Raw genomic sequence first — 15079 nt, forward strand, 5'->3', positions numbered from 1 at the left:
TTTACATGCTATAAATGACAAGGGGAAAAGGCTTTATCTCAGGGAAATGGGGATGGAAGCTAATTTTTCTCTTATCCATAGGAAATTGCCATGAACCCTCCTAGCCTAAGTGATGTCTTTAGTACTTGATGTATTTACATCTCTTTATTTTCTCCTTCTTTCCTGCCTCTTTTCTTACCTATGGCTAAATATCTTAACACCCATACGAAATCAATCTGAAAGGTGTACATTCCTGTGCTCAGCCTTTTGTATTGTGGATTGGTGATATTCTTCAACTCTTTTTTTTCTTTCTTTTTTTTTTTTTTTTTTTTTCCTGGTGTGTGTGTGTGTGCATTTTAACAGAAATATCTTTTTCCATTCACTAAAATGGAAATGTTGAAGAAGATAGATTTTGAATACAAGTATCAATTCCTGTGGCTCTGTTCTAGGCTCTTAGATTTCTGCCAAATCATTTCATATACCACCACAAGTGCTATCTGTGGCCAAGGGCTCCAGCACTTTCAGCACTTCCAGGCTGACCTTTATTTTTCCCTCCAAGTACTTCTTGCTCTGTAAAAAATTTTTGTATGTCCTTTAACGAGATGTATATAATGCCCCACCATGCCATCTGGGCTTTATTCAGGATAGCTAGTCCATGTGTGTATTTTTGCCTAACATCCCTTCCTCAATAGCACTGCTGCAGATGTTTTCCCTAGGTTTTGCTCCTTTAGTTCCTGTTTTCACTGACCTCTAAATTCCCCTGAGTTTTTTGTTTTATTTCGTTTTGTTTTGTTTTAACTTTTGTTACATGCAGACCATACGGTGCACATTCTGAGGAAAGCAAACAGTATTGCTCCAAGGCTAATAGCTTGGTCTTCAAGTCTTACATATAATAGAGTTATTGTGAAGTGGGAAAGGAACCCAGGGGTATGGCTTGCCAGGTGTTGTGCTGGTGTGTTATCCTCATCATTTTCTGTTGCTCTGGGAGACAGTAAAACTTCTCCTGTGAATTCTGATGTGTGGGTTTATTTTTTTCTTTTTTACAGCTGTACAACAGTGTGGAAAAATAATGCAGGCTTATAATACCAGGAGCAGGAGCTTGCAGAGTGGGGTGTAAGTGGGAAATGATATTCTGGTACAAAAAAAGTTGAAAACTACAGGCTTGTGATACCTTCCACCTTATGCCACCATACACACTATTCCACTGTGAAATCAGTATTTTTAAACACACCTTTGATAGATACCATCATTTCTAAGTGTGAGACTTTCTGAATGTTTGAATAAAACAACATTTCTGTGTGTTTCCTCAAGATAACATGATCATATTCAGGAAAAAGCATTGGCAAATTGAACAGATAAATCCTAAATACTTAGATAATTTCTGGTTTTGGTCAGGACTATCAGTTCTGCTCTGAAGACCTGTAACAAACCTCCTAACATCAACAGCTCAGAGAATATTTACATTGCAGTGCCTAGCTGAATGTATGCCTACCTATTTCCAGCAAGAAATATTTCACATCAGATCATCAGCTGTGATAATCATAGCCCAAATGTTTTATCTGAAAGGCAACAAAGTTAAAATAAATCAAATAAAGAAGGAATAAAGGTAAGGGAGGCTTTTAGCTGAAATAAATGACCAAGCAGAACAAAACAGGATGCACGATAAAAATTTCAAGTCTCAATTCCTTGAATGTTGATTTATATGGAAAAGAAATCCATGGGAAAATTAAGAAAGAAAAAAAAAAAGAAGAATGTAACTAGCAGTTGCACATTCAGTTATTCACTTATTACGATATAAACAAGGAAAGAGACTCATCTGCATAATTCAGACTGTATCCCTTATAACTGAATTATTTCCTATGTCCAAATATTGTGCAGGTAGCTGTACTACACCATAGGCAGAACCTACATCTGTATCACAATTCTGGCAATGATGACTCAGGAAACCACACCCCATGTGTACCCCATGTGTTTTCATGGCAGTTCTTATAGCTCAGGCTCAAATAAAAGACTGTTGGGGTCATGGCTTCCACTGACCAATATATTTATTTTGGGAGAGCCTCATCATTAGGGAAATACTCTGCTGAACTGTGAGTGACCTTTTCTCCTTCCTCTTGCAAATGCTAGCTAGCATACAAAATTAAAACCAGATATGCTCAGCTTTACGTGTATTCAGTTAAACAATGTACAGAACATACTGCTTTCTTTGCTTAGAGTGATCTGCAAAAGGAATGCATTAGGGAAAAACCCCACAAATAAAATACTATTTTAAGCTATCTTCTCACCTCTCTTTCTGTTTCCATGGTGGAGAGGTGCTGTCACAGATGCTGATACACCTCTTGGCACTGTTTTAATACTTAACTGACTGTGGAAAGAGTTGAATGCTCAGTTTTCCTCTAGGAAAGAGACTAAAGTGTAATTCTGAAAATATTGTGTATTAAAATGCACTGAATTTTAACTATAGTGTATGCAATATAAAAAAATTGTGGTTTAGCAGTAACTGTTGCCTTCTGTTTCTAAAAACAGCATCATGGAGTTAGTGAACAAAGATGGTCTTTAGCTATTTTCTAGTAATGAATCTAAGCAGATATTATATCTATATTTATACAGCCCATTCTACCTAATTCACTGCACAAACATGCAGCACTGTAAGTCTGATAAGTAGATAGAAAACAAATGGAATTATACAATTCATTCTGATGTGTATCGTATCTGAAATCCTTTCCAGTAGCTGCATTAATGTTCTAACAGTGATGGGACTTTCTTTTCCCTTTTTATGTCCTGTTTGGTAAATCAGAGACTTAGCATTAATGTGAAATTCCAGAGGCATACTGGGACCACTTATGACAGGTAACAGAATTTTCATAGAAGCATTTCTCCCCTGACTGTATGGAGAGCTAATTTGCTTAGTTACCCTGAGTCTAGATATCACAGTTGTGAGAATTAGATTAAGCACCTACATAATAGCCATTATGAATATGGTCCATGATACCTAACTGCAGATCTTACAGTATGATGCTTCAAATTGCTCCCCTCCTGTACCAAGGTACACTTACCAAAAAAAAAAAAAAAGCTTATATCTTTACAAAAAGGAGGTTATTATCAGACAGAAATCTAATCAGTGCAGTCTCTACAACTAACAGGAAAGAGGTAATGATAAGAATACTTTTACTAAGCTGGACTGTGCCTTCACTGTATAGAATCATAGAATATTCTGTTCAGAAAAAAACTGGTTAGGATGGTTGTGTGATGATGGGTAAGGTATAAAAGTATCCTCAGAATAAAAAAAAAATGGAAAAAAAACCTCAAATAAACCTGAAAATGTTAATTTTATGTGCATGTCTTGTTCTTTACAACTTTCAAATGGAAGGGTGGCACTTATTCTGGAGTATCGATTATGGATGTTAAGAGAAGCTGCATATACCTCAGTGATGAAGTGCTCACTTGCATTTATTATGTAGGCCTTGTTTATCTTTCACCATTTCAGAAGTTCTTTATCTATTTGTTTTAGTACTGCATTGTATTTTCTTCAGCTCACTAGATTGACTGTCAAAAGGCATCAAAAATATTATAAAAGAATCATCATTTTAAAATGTTTAATTCCTAAAATAATTTCCCTAGTGATCATCTGAGATCTCCTTCATTATTACTCCACAGGCATTGATCCTTGTTAACAACAAAATCAGCAAAATCAGCCCATTAGCTTTTGCTCCTCTGAAGAAGCTGGAAAGGCTTTACTTGTCCAAGAACAACCTGAAGGAACTCCCAGAAAACATGCCGAAGTCTCTCCAGGAGATACGGGCTCATGAGAATGAGATCTCCAAGTTGAGGAAAGCTGTCTTTAATGGACTGAATCAAGTGATTGTCTTAGGTATGAGCATAAGAAATTATAAAAAAAATCAACTCTGTTTTTTCAAGATGATGTTTTAGTTCAGTCAGTGATTTTATGTAGAAAGTCAAGAAATGCTCCAATAAATTGTACCTCCAAAGTGAGTTTTAGCTTTGACCTGAAGGCTGTAGGTACCTACACTGCAGCAAAGCTCATGACCGTGTTTTGTTGGCAGAACTAGGCACCAATCCAATCAAGAGTTCAGGCATTGAAAATGGAGCTTTTCAGGGGATGAAGAGGCTCTCCTACATCCGTATCGCAGACACCAACATTACTAGCATCCCAAAAGGTAAGAAATACAATTAATATTACAAAGATTTGCACAAGTATAATATAGTGACTTCTAGTCAGCCAGAAAAAAAAATATTATTATGGAAGAATCCTGAGTTCTGAGTCAGTCCTTAGAGTACCCATTACTTGACTACTTCATTTTTTGGTCAGTTGACTTTTATTGGCTTGGCAAATTTTGGTTTTCTATTATGAGAAGCTCTACAAGAGATGCATTGTTAAAAGTAAGCCATTTTATGATATTCTGCTTTTCTTGTCTCATAACTGAAATATAAAGTAGAAGAATATTTTCACCCTCCAACCCTGATTGGTGAGCCTGATCACCATTAAACAGATGTAAACTCAAGTAGAATCAACTGAAGTTCTACAAGCATAAAATCAGCGCTCCACAAGTCTGTGGAGTTTGAAGCCACAAATACTATTCTTATACAAAACAGAAACATTTGCTATTTTTAAGAGTACTTCATGGCAAATTGCTACAAAATAAGAACTTCAAAATAACTTATTAAAAAACATAACAAAATAAAACAAACCAGAATGGTTCCATTCCAAAGGAAATTATATTCAATTTATTCATACTACAGTCAGCAGATTGTTTCAAAAGAGCTGAAAACTTTTTCAAAGGTAATACTAGTTGTTATTTCTTTCTTCCCACATTTCCTGTTTTGGATATTCCTTTGAGGGACCTCAGATAGTTAAAATACTTGGTTCCAATTTTTTTTTCCTGATAAACAGAATTTGCAAAATACTGTGTGCCCTACCTAAAATAAAAAAAATAATCATTTTACCTCAGCTGTATAATCTCATTTTCAGCTGCTGTTATTTGTTAAAAATCAATGTTTGTAGATTTATGTATGTGGATAGGCTGGCTAAAGTGAAGGCTCTTTCTCTTACCTTGAACCATTTACATAATCATGAAGGCCAGAATTCATATCTGAGAAGAATATAATTTATCTGGTTTTTAAGAATTAACTTTTATGATGACCTTGGGAGCTTGATTTTATTTCATGCTAAATAAATTGTTACTAGTTGTTTTTAGTTTCCCTGATTGTGAAAGTTCCTTGTTTCCTTCAGTGAATTGTGCTGAGCCATGTCTAGTAAAAAAATTTTTTGTTACTGTAAAAGATTCTCAGTCTAACACAAGCCTTTTTAGAATAAGATACCAATCCTTTACCAAAAGTGATTTGATGGTGTTCTCTCTTTCAGGCCTTCCCCCGTCCCTTACTGAACTTCACCTTGATGGCAACAAAATCAGCAAAATTGATGCTGATGGCCTGTCTGGACTCACCAACTTGGCAAAGTAAGAATTCTTTTCTTCTTTTTGTGTAAAAGATTGGTTGAAATTGTAACCACCACACACATAATTAGAAACATCATTCTGGGCTTCATGAATGTTACCATCGAGGCATTCCATAACTTAGGAGGAAAAGCTTCTAAGGAGTTGTGTACTGACTTATGTGAACAAAACACTTTTTTTTTTCCTTCTAACAACACTTTCCAGCTGTTTTCAATTATGAGTGATGTATGCCCAGGACAACTGTTTCTTTGATTCAATTAAAAAGAAAAGAAAAAAAACCCAACCAAACCAAAACCCCCAAAGGAAAATAAAAAAGAAAGATAAAGAGAGAAACTGGAATTTTTAATTATGTCATCTTCTTTCATTGTATTTCCATCTTTGGTTCACGCAGTTTTCTTGGGACATTGCATTTCTCATGCAATTTGCCCTGGAAACTGAGGAAAAAAGCACATGGGAACCAAAACTGCTTGCAACAGTGTTTCCTTTGTTTCTCAAGAAAGGCAAGTCTTCAATGAGTCCCAGAACATGACCAAAAAATACCCCCCCAAAAAACACCAAACCAAACCATACAATATAAATGAAAAAGTGTCATTTTTTTCATGGTGACTTTACCTTGCTAATTGAAGAATATGTTGTTGAATAAGTTTCTCTAACTGTAGGAAAAGGTAAGGAGAATTCCAAAACAGTAGTTCTAGACATACAGAGTTATTTGTGAATTAGTTCACATTAGATAACATGCTAAAATAGTAAAGCAGGCCTTTACTACAAGGTATTTTAATATTATGATACTTAATGTTTTTTTAAATGGAAATAGATGTGTAATTGATCTAAAAGTCTGTAATCAGGTTACTGGATCTAATTCCTGGATCTTCATCTTAATCATTCTGCATGTCATAATGAAAGCAGAAAACAGAAATCAAAGAAAGATTACTGAGCAACAGGAGTTAAGTTTGCCGTTGATTATAGTAGATTGCACAGTGCTTTAGTGCAATGAAGTATAGAGTAACTTAACACTTATTTTGAATCTGGCAATTCCAAGTGGTAAAGTTTAGAACAGGTTTCTAGAGCTTGTAAAATAAGACTTTTCAACTAATTTTTGATGTTCATATTTGATGACAGATTCATCCCTGTTCAAAAAATGTCTGCACCTGGTTTTTAATGAAAAAATAAGAATCCCATGATTATCGTTAGGGTACTATGAAGCAGTTATTTTTTTATGAAAGAAGCTTAGTATAAAATGTAACATTCCCCAGATAAATGGTAAAGAAAACTTCCAAAACCAAAACAAGATAATAACTACTCAGGTAGAGCATAATTTACTTTATTGGAGGAGGGAGGTGTGGGGTATGTCAGCTGTCCTGCAGATGACAGGGGGTTTCTGCTTTTTCACATTCACACTTGGAAAACACTACAGGCTATATTGTGGGAAATCTGTCTTAAGGCATAAAGTTTTATGCTGCAAATGCTGATGGACTATTAAAAATATCGAACCTTGGTCTGCTTCTGTTGTGATTGTACAGTACAGAGAAAAAGATGCTCTGTTGATTGTTGTGTGGAAATGTGGAGCTGCTCAGAGCAGACACCAGCTTTTAAACTGCCCTCTGACCTGTGCTTAAGGATGCAACCTGAACATAGTCAGAAATCCTCTTTCATAATGCTGAAAAGTAAGGCAGAATACAGGTTGGTGAAAAAGTGCACACTGGACATAACGGAGCAGACAGATGAAGAAAGGAGGCAGCTATGCGAGAGGCAAGGATGGCATATGGGATAAATTTAAGGGGCATGCTGCCCCTTATGCCACGGAAACAAGCTACCAAAACCCAGCTTTTATTGACACATCTATATCTTTAGGAGCAGCAGTATGGGGTCAGACTGCTCTCCTCCTGGATCATGTCATGACAGCTGATGCTCAACAGTCTAATACCTGCCCTAAAGCACAGTTAGACTTTGAGAAACAGGTCATTCTTCTGCTGTGTTAAGGTGTTTTGAACTGTAAAATGTTTCACACAAGAGCTTGGTATAGATCTACTGCTCATTCTCTTTTGAGTTCTTGAGTTCTAACAGCACATAAATATTTGCTTTTTGTTTCTTTGTTTTCCTTGTAAAATTACTCTTAAGTCTTCCAAAAGTCTTCATATAGTGCTGCAATAGAAAAAAAAAATATATCTCATGAATGTAAACTGAATAAAGACTGCTGATCGCATGGGGGAATGAGCTCCATATACATTATGCCACTGATGTTACTAATGTCTATATCCTATTAAAGTTTACGGAAAATTTCTAGCTCCATAGAGTAGAAGTTGCATCAAGCCCAGAATAATGATATTGTTGAGCAGCATGAAGTTTGTTTAAAAAAGTGAGAAAAAGCAGGGTTGTTGGAGACAAAAGAAGGTGGAAAAATACTTGAGAATTTATTCAATTTTTAGGTATGCTTTTAATTATGGTCTTCAAAAATTTAAAACGCTGGGACTAATCAGCAGAAACACTGGAGAAATGTTACCTATTCACTAATATAAAAGGAAGTAATATGTCAAGTATATTAAGCAAGAGTGATTTTTTGAATTCTTCCATTTTTTTACCCATGGGAAAAAGAAGAGAGATGAAGATCATAGTCTTTCCTAACACTCTTAATCACTGTGTATTTTACACACTAAGATTGACTTCATTTGTAACCATAGCCCCGAGTGACTGAGAGATCGTAACACATCTAGATGAGATGTAATTACATATAACTGCACTGCTTGTGGAAGTTAGATCCACTTTTCTACAGACTCCTCCCATTTCACTCTTTCCCTAAAAGACTTTCCCTGCATGAGACAATGCAGAGTTGGATCTTGTCCATCCCTATCATCTGTAAAAGGGTTATTTTTGCTTCAACAGACTAATATGAAAGTTAGACCTGCTTTTTTTCATGCTGGTCTCCCCAGGTGTGACACATCTGCTTGGAGACCTGCATATGTAACATATATTTAGACATGTGTCAACCAAGAATTTATAGCCTTCTGCCAAACTGTTTGGTTTTATTTGTTTTCTTTGTCATCCTTTTAAAGACATTCACCATGAGCACCCATCACTGAATTCCTTTGTAGACATTCGAAAGATCTTATTGCTCTGTAGGATCAAATCTCCCAAACTTTCCTAAATCCTGATGTACTCTACTCAAAAGGAATTTTGTTCTAATAATTTTGAAATGAAAATTCTTCCTGAACAAATTCTAACAAAGATAAGGGACACTGTGAACTTATTTCTGAGTGAAATAAATCCCTGTTGATGTCTGTAGGAGGTCTCATTAAGCTCTCCTTTGTCATCAATCATTTGACAGCACTGGAATGTTTAAATAAGTATGATATGACTATTTGTATTATATGTTGCCAGTTAATAGGATATTTCTTTAACTTTTTATTTTTAAAAGAAAAATTATAAAATGCACTTCCATTCTTGGACATTATTTCTGGAAACATCTCTGCCATAAAGATTGAACAAGAAATATTAGTTCTGTGATTTTATATTAGGTCCAGATTCTGACTTTTGAAGCTGGCACAAGCCACAAAGAATTATAGGTAGTAGATTACCATGAATAAGACTTTATTTAAAAGTACTCATCCATAGCAAATTATTTTATCACAAGGATTCTGATTACCAATATTAAATTCTTTAATTGATTCAGTTATTAATAAATCTTAGAGCATTTCCCCTCAACATTAAAAAAGATTGCCTAAAGAAAAAAGATAAAGCAAACTAGATGAAGTAGGTTTAGCCTCTGTAGAAATAATTTTCTCAAAGGACAACACTCCTGATGATAACTCCTGCAGAATTACCACTGAATTCCTTACTGCAACACAAAGCGTTGTAACTTATGAAAGTCTCTGGAAAAGTATTCTGTAATTTGGTAATTGCAACCCAAAATAATATTAACACAGAAGTACATGGATAGGACCAGATTTTCCAAACTGGGCATAAATTGTGCTAGTAAACCCAGAATGTGGATGTATAAAGCAGAAAGGATGATTTTTATGATGAAAGCTCTGGACTGGAACCTGGGAGAAATGTGTGCATCCCACTTCTGTGTCCTGCTGAACAGGTCATCACGTATGACTGAGCTCATGGCTCCAGTCTGTAACATGGCTCTAACTACATAAGTATCTTCAAAGGATGTGGTGAAAATCTAAACTTAACAGTTCTGGTCACCCTGGGTTATGTACTTTGACAAAGAAAGGTACAGCCAGTGCTCCTAAAGTCATGCAAGAAACTCTTATTCAGCTTTTTAAAAAAGACTGGTGCCTATGAAGGTATGTCATATGCATTTACAGTGGGATTAGTCATATATCTCATGAAAGTATACAGTACCATGGGCACAGGTTGAATGATAGAATGATAATTAGCTCATTACCATTGTTAGATGTCAAACTTATTTAAACATGTTTAGCTAAACTAGTTCTCTGAGGTACCTCTCTACCTCATGCATAATTCTGAAAATTAGACTGGTCTGTTCTACAACAGTAGAGTAGAGAAGTAATCAACCCAGGAAAGATGGTTGTGTGGGCAAGTTTAACATATTTTTTTGTTTGGATTTTTTTTCTTTTTTTTCTTTTTTTTCTTTCTTCCCCCAGATTGGGTCTCAGCTTCAACAGTATTTCCTCAGTTGAAAATGGGTCTCTTAACAATGTGCCTCATCTGAGAGAGCTCCACTTGAACAACAATGAACTTGTCAGAGTACCTGGTGGGCTGGGTGAACACAAGTATATCCAGGTAAAGTTTATCGTACTGCCTCAGAGAGCAATAGTTGAAAGATTCCTACTAGTATTTGTGCGGTTATTCAGTCTTGAACAGAAATGCACACAGTATTTGTGCAAAGGTAACTTGATGCAAGTTTCGTGCTGAATAGGCATGCAAAATTTACATACAACAGGAAGATTCTTGTTCTGATTTTTGTGTGAATGTGGCTATGTAGGTGTATAGATCTGGAGGTGTGCATTCGTTATCTCTGTGTCTGAGGGGAAGCAACAAATATGGGATGAATTATGTACTTTAAATTCCTCTTTACTCAAAAGTGCTTTCAAAGAAAATTTCATCTGCTGAGATTTTTTCAATTCTACCCAGTGACATTTTGAAACCTTTCACAAGAACATTCCCTTTGGTATCTCAAAATGCTGTGCCTTCAGGAGGGCAAAGACACTCAATACACGTTTCACATTAGCGGTATTTTTGAGGCCCGTGTGGTTGGATAGCTAGAAATATGGCCTCTTGGAACCAACTGAAATCTGTCTTCACCTGGACTAGGTTTTTATGGGAAAGAAAGCTCCCAAAGAATGAAGATTCCCAAATGAAAATCACTACTTGCATGTAGCTTGGGAAAATTAATCTGAAATGGTGACTCTGGAGCAAAGTCATATTCATCAGCTATTTTAAATCTTTGTTAGTGATTACTTTGGCTCTGAGTCCTGCACAGTTGCACTCATGAGAGTGAAAGCATTAGAGCTAGAGAGAAACCAATTAGTACCAAATATATTCTTTATATACAGCACATGCTTCTGAACCACAGCACTGTATTAATAACTCCACAAGTTTGAGTCCTGTTTTGGTTACAGTATGATCAGATAATAGTAATATTATTAGATTGTCTTGCACAGTTTCTGCTTTTTCTATGGAAATTATTTCTAATTTGGTATACTCTAGGTATTTCAAAAGGTAAACAGAATCAAGCATTCATTAGGAAAAAAAGGATATATTGCTACTCTGTATAACATTGCACAATACATACCGAGTATTTGACATTGAATCATTTATCTTATTTGCCATAGTAGCTCTATTTCTCACTTCTGTACTTCTGTGCTTTTCAGGTGGTCTACCTTCATAACAACAAAATAGCTTCAATTGGTATCAACGATTTTTGCCCTCTTGGTTACAACACCAAAAAGGCTAGCTATTCTGGTGTGAGTCTCTTCAGCAATCCTGTGCAGTACTGGGAAATCCAGCCCTCTGCTTTCCGGTGTATCCATGAACGCTCTGCAGTACAGATTGGAAATTACAAATAGATGTCTAAAGATGGGGTTCGGTTGTGTTTCAGCTAAAAGTACCTGTTGTAATAGGCCTGTTCCAAAAATTATTGCTAACAATAATGCCAAATACCAGAAACTTCACTTCAAAGTGGAGATGATCCATTGATGTAGAATAAATGAATCATTACAGATGTGCAAGATCAAGCATACCATCAAAAAGAATTGCAAACTGTGCTTTAAACTGACTTATTTCAGCCTTCTTTTCCAGCATGCTTTCTGTGGCATTTTTCAGTTTGCTGAATGCTACAAGTTTTCACATTCCACTGTATATGAGATTCGGAGTAAATATTTGTCAAGCTATATTAAAAAAGAAAAAAAAGATAGTGATTGAGGTTATTTTTATAGCCACACACACACACACAAAAAAAAAAAAAAAAAAAAAAAAAGAGGGAAGAAAGACTCTCAAATCATCTTGAGACTTGAGAAGGTGAGAGTTACCTCCTTTAAATTTATTTCAAGCCCTGGAGGTTTAAAAATATCCACTATAACACTAAGCTAATTCTGAATGTATCTATTTAGCAGAGGCAAATAAAGTTGTTGCTAATGTCATTATTTTGGGAAAAATTAAATAAATTCATATAATTAAATAAATTCATATTGTACACATAGTTCTTTAAAGTTTGCCATTCTTCTAGAGCAATGCTATTCAGGATTAGCCTAACATAATCCTATCGAACAAAATAATGAGTAGTCTGCAGTGCAAAACCTGTAACCTATATCTGGAGTTCAATGACTAAATTTCTCTAGGGCAAATACTTCTCACCTTGGTCACAGAAGCGGTTTTAATGACTTCAGTGAGACTGCCTTGCAGGGTATGGTATTAGGATTTAGTCATTGGTATCAATCCATGTATATATCTAAACCAAAAATAATATCAGTTCACTGTTCTGCATTGTACATGTCAGCATCCTTTACTGTTTTCTAAACAATGTTTTTAATTGTCAAGTAGAGATATGCAGGCTTCCCATCTGATGCATTTGAGGAATTTAGATTATAAGAAAAATCATAAGTATAGCAAAATATGAAGTGAAATAACTGCAAGGCCTAGCTGGACATTGCTGGGACATAATTTGTATCTTCTTAGAGTGATTTGAAGCCCTCTGCAAATTGGGATTCTTCAACCCATACCAGTGGGTAGCAAGCACATCAAAGGTAGGCTGCACATTTCTACTGTCAATCTACAAAGCTAAACATATACTCAACAAAAATGTCACCTTAAAAGAATTTTCTGCAGCCTCTAATACTCCAAGGTCAATCTCTCTAATTTGTAAAACTTGTATGTCATTTATATTAAAGAATAATGTAATACAGGCAAACTCCAAAGTGTTTGTCTTTATTTTCTGTTTTGATAGCATAACCTAGTGTGTTAGAACTTTAATTATGATTAAGTCTTGAAAATTGAATGTTTTTAGTATGATGATAGCTAATGTAAGAGCAATTTGTCAGAAATTCTCTTGCCTCAAGACAATTTTTCATGCCTAACACTCAGGTAATTTTTCTAGAAAAATAATATATTCTTTTTATAGCTGTCATTTATTCAAGTAGTAAATAATTGGAAATGATTATGAATCACTAAAGACATCACACAGAAAAAGCATGTTTGCACTTTTGTTAGCTATCTCCTTCATATAGTAGCCAATTATCTCCCTCATTTGCATCTATTCTTTCTTCTGGGTTTCACATCTTCTGAGTTTTATTTTTAAATAAAACTGACAGTACATGATACCCTTGTGTCACTGAAGAGAAAACCCTCTAGAACATCAACAGTTACATTTTTTTTTTCCTTTTGGTTCTTGGTTGGATATCTGCGATTTTTCAGAGAGAGACTTCATGCAGAAAGCTAAGCACTGGCATTTCAATAGAGAACAAAGGCATTGTCTTAGCCTGAACAACTCCACAGGGTTTCTATGTACACAGTTCAAATTAGCAGATACAGATGCAATTTATAGGAAGAGATTTTTACAACAAATAATAGCAATACTTATTACATAATATTTCATATAAACATATTCACAAGTTTCCCATTTCTCCCTTCATGCCTTTAAAATCTCTTCAAACTAAGGCTTTTCCTTCAAACCAGAAGCAGCTTTAAGTTCAGAAGAAAGTATCTGAGTCTCGTCCTCTTCTGTGATACCCATGGTATGTCCCATACCAGGCTTGCTGCCCTCTGTGCTCAAGCACAAGCTATTCCTCATTAAACACATTCCCTGCTAACAAGCAAGGGCTGCAAACATAACAGGAATTTCCTGATTCCTAGTCCTGTGCAATAAAACAGAATAAGCAAATCCTATAACATGAGACCTCATGACAAATTCAGAAGGTAAACACACTGTTGGTTTTCCATAAATTGTGCAGCCATACCTACAATGTCTGACTGATGGGACTCTAGACACATAAAGCATCTGCAAAGACTTCAAAGCAGTGGGAAGCCCAGTACTTTTAAAACTGCTTTCATATAAATACAGAACAGATGGCTCTTCCATTAAAAAAAAAACAACACAAGAACAACAACAAAAAACACTGAAAAACAAGAAAAAAAGAAAAAATAAGACAAATCCAAACAAACTATAAACAGTTGAGATGAAAGAAATAAAAGAGCTAAAGTAGAAAGCATTTAGACCTAACAGTGTATCTGCGATCCATCCATAAAGTATGAAGATGCTAAACAGTCACAACTGTAGGACTCAAAACACATTAAGAAATGAATCCCTTGTTTCCTGCTGCAGCCTGAGGCCTCTTATCCCTTCCTGCATCCCTGGGGGACAGAGGGGTCCCTGCAGGCAAGGGTGTGACCACCTCTCAGGTGTGAGAACTGGCCCTCCTAGGGAGCCTGCAACAAAACATATCCTCATAATAGGGAAAGTCAAGCTGGTGGAAACGAGAGATATGAGAATAAAAAGATATAGTGACAGATCCTCAGCTGCAAGAATAATGGAAGAATTTAACTGACAAGCAGAGGCTTCTTATTTCTTCACTCAATATAGAATTATAAAAAAATCCAAACTAAAATAGTAGCCCTTGCTTGCCTTTGCTTTTAAAACCAATTTTCTAATAATATTTTTAAAATTATATCTTTTTGTGATGAAGAAGACAGAATGATAAAATTAGATACACCAATATATTTTCAGTCATCTTAAATTAATAATGCCTATGATTCATCACACTACTTAGGAACATGCCTGAGTAAATGTTTGAACTTCCCTTTTCCTTATGTAAAGAGTTTTCAGAATTATGGCCAGTATTTTCTGCTATTTTTTTATATCTAAATGTACAATTCTTCCCCTAGTCATGAATCTTTCTAAAGTGTTAATTAAAACCCCTGTAAGAAGTTTTTAACTAAAGAAAGTGGTCCCTTCTGGTTTCGACAGAATTGACAAAATAAGTTGGAAATGAAAATAATGACTTGAAGAAGCGATGCTTCTTTTTTACAGCAGTTTGATGGCAATACTGTAAACTTATTCTTTTGCTTTTTTAGTATCCTTTCCACCATTTTTTTTCTTTTTTTTATTAATGCTGTCTCTCAGGTTTAGGTTTTCAAAAGTACATGCACATCTTTTGTTAACAAAA

The 15079-nt window shown here is 35.3% G+C and overlaps 1 protein-coding gene across 1 annotated transcript in view; it reads left to right on the forward strand.

Moving 5' to 3' along the window:
• DCN (decorin) overlaps nt 1-12828 on the forward strand; it is a 40189-nt gene extending 27361 nt beyond the window's left edge. Inside the window, exons 4-8 of the mRNA XM_056340988.1 lie at nt 3637-3850; nt 4044-4157; nt 5363-5456; nt 10064-10202; nt 11294-12828. Of these exons, the coding sequence (XP_056196963.1) occupies nt 3637-3850; nt 4044-4157; nt 5363-5456; nt 10064-10202; nt 11294-11488 (756 nt within the window). The 3' untranslated portion in view covers nt 11489-12828. The remainder of the gene's footprint in view (nt 1-3636; nt 3851-4043; nt 4158-5362; nt 5457-10063; nt 10203-11293) is intronic.
• Nucleotides 12829-15079: the final 2251 nt, after the last annotated feature.

The sequence above is a fragment of the Falco biarmicus genome, chromosome 5 (assembly GCF_023638135.1).
Source record: "Falco biarmicus isolate bFalBia1 chromosome 5, bFalBia1.pri, whole genome shotgun sequence".
In the NCBI taxonomy this organism is placed as follows: Eukaryota; Metazoa; Chordata; class Aves; order Falconiformes; family Falconidae; genus Falco; species Falco biarmicus.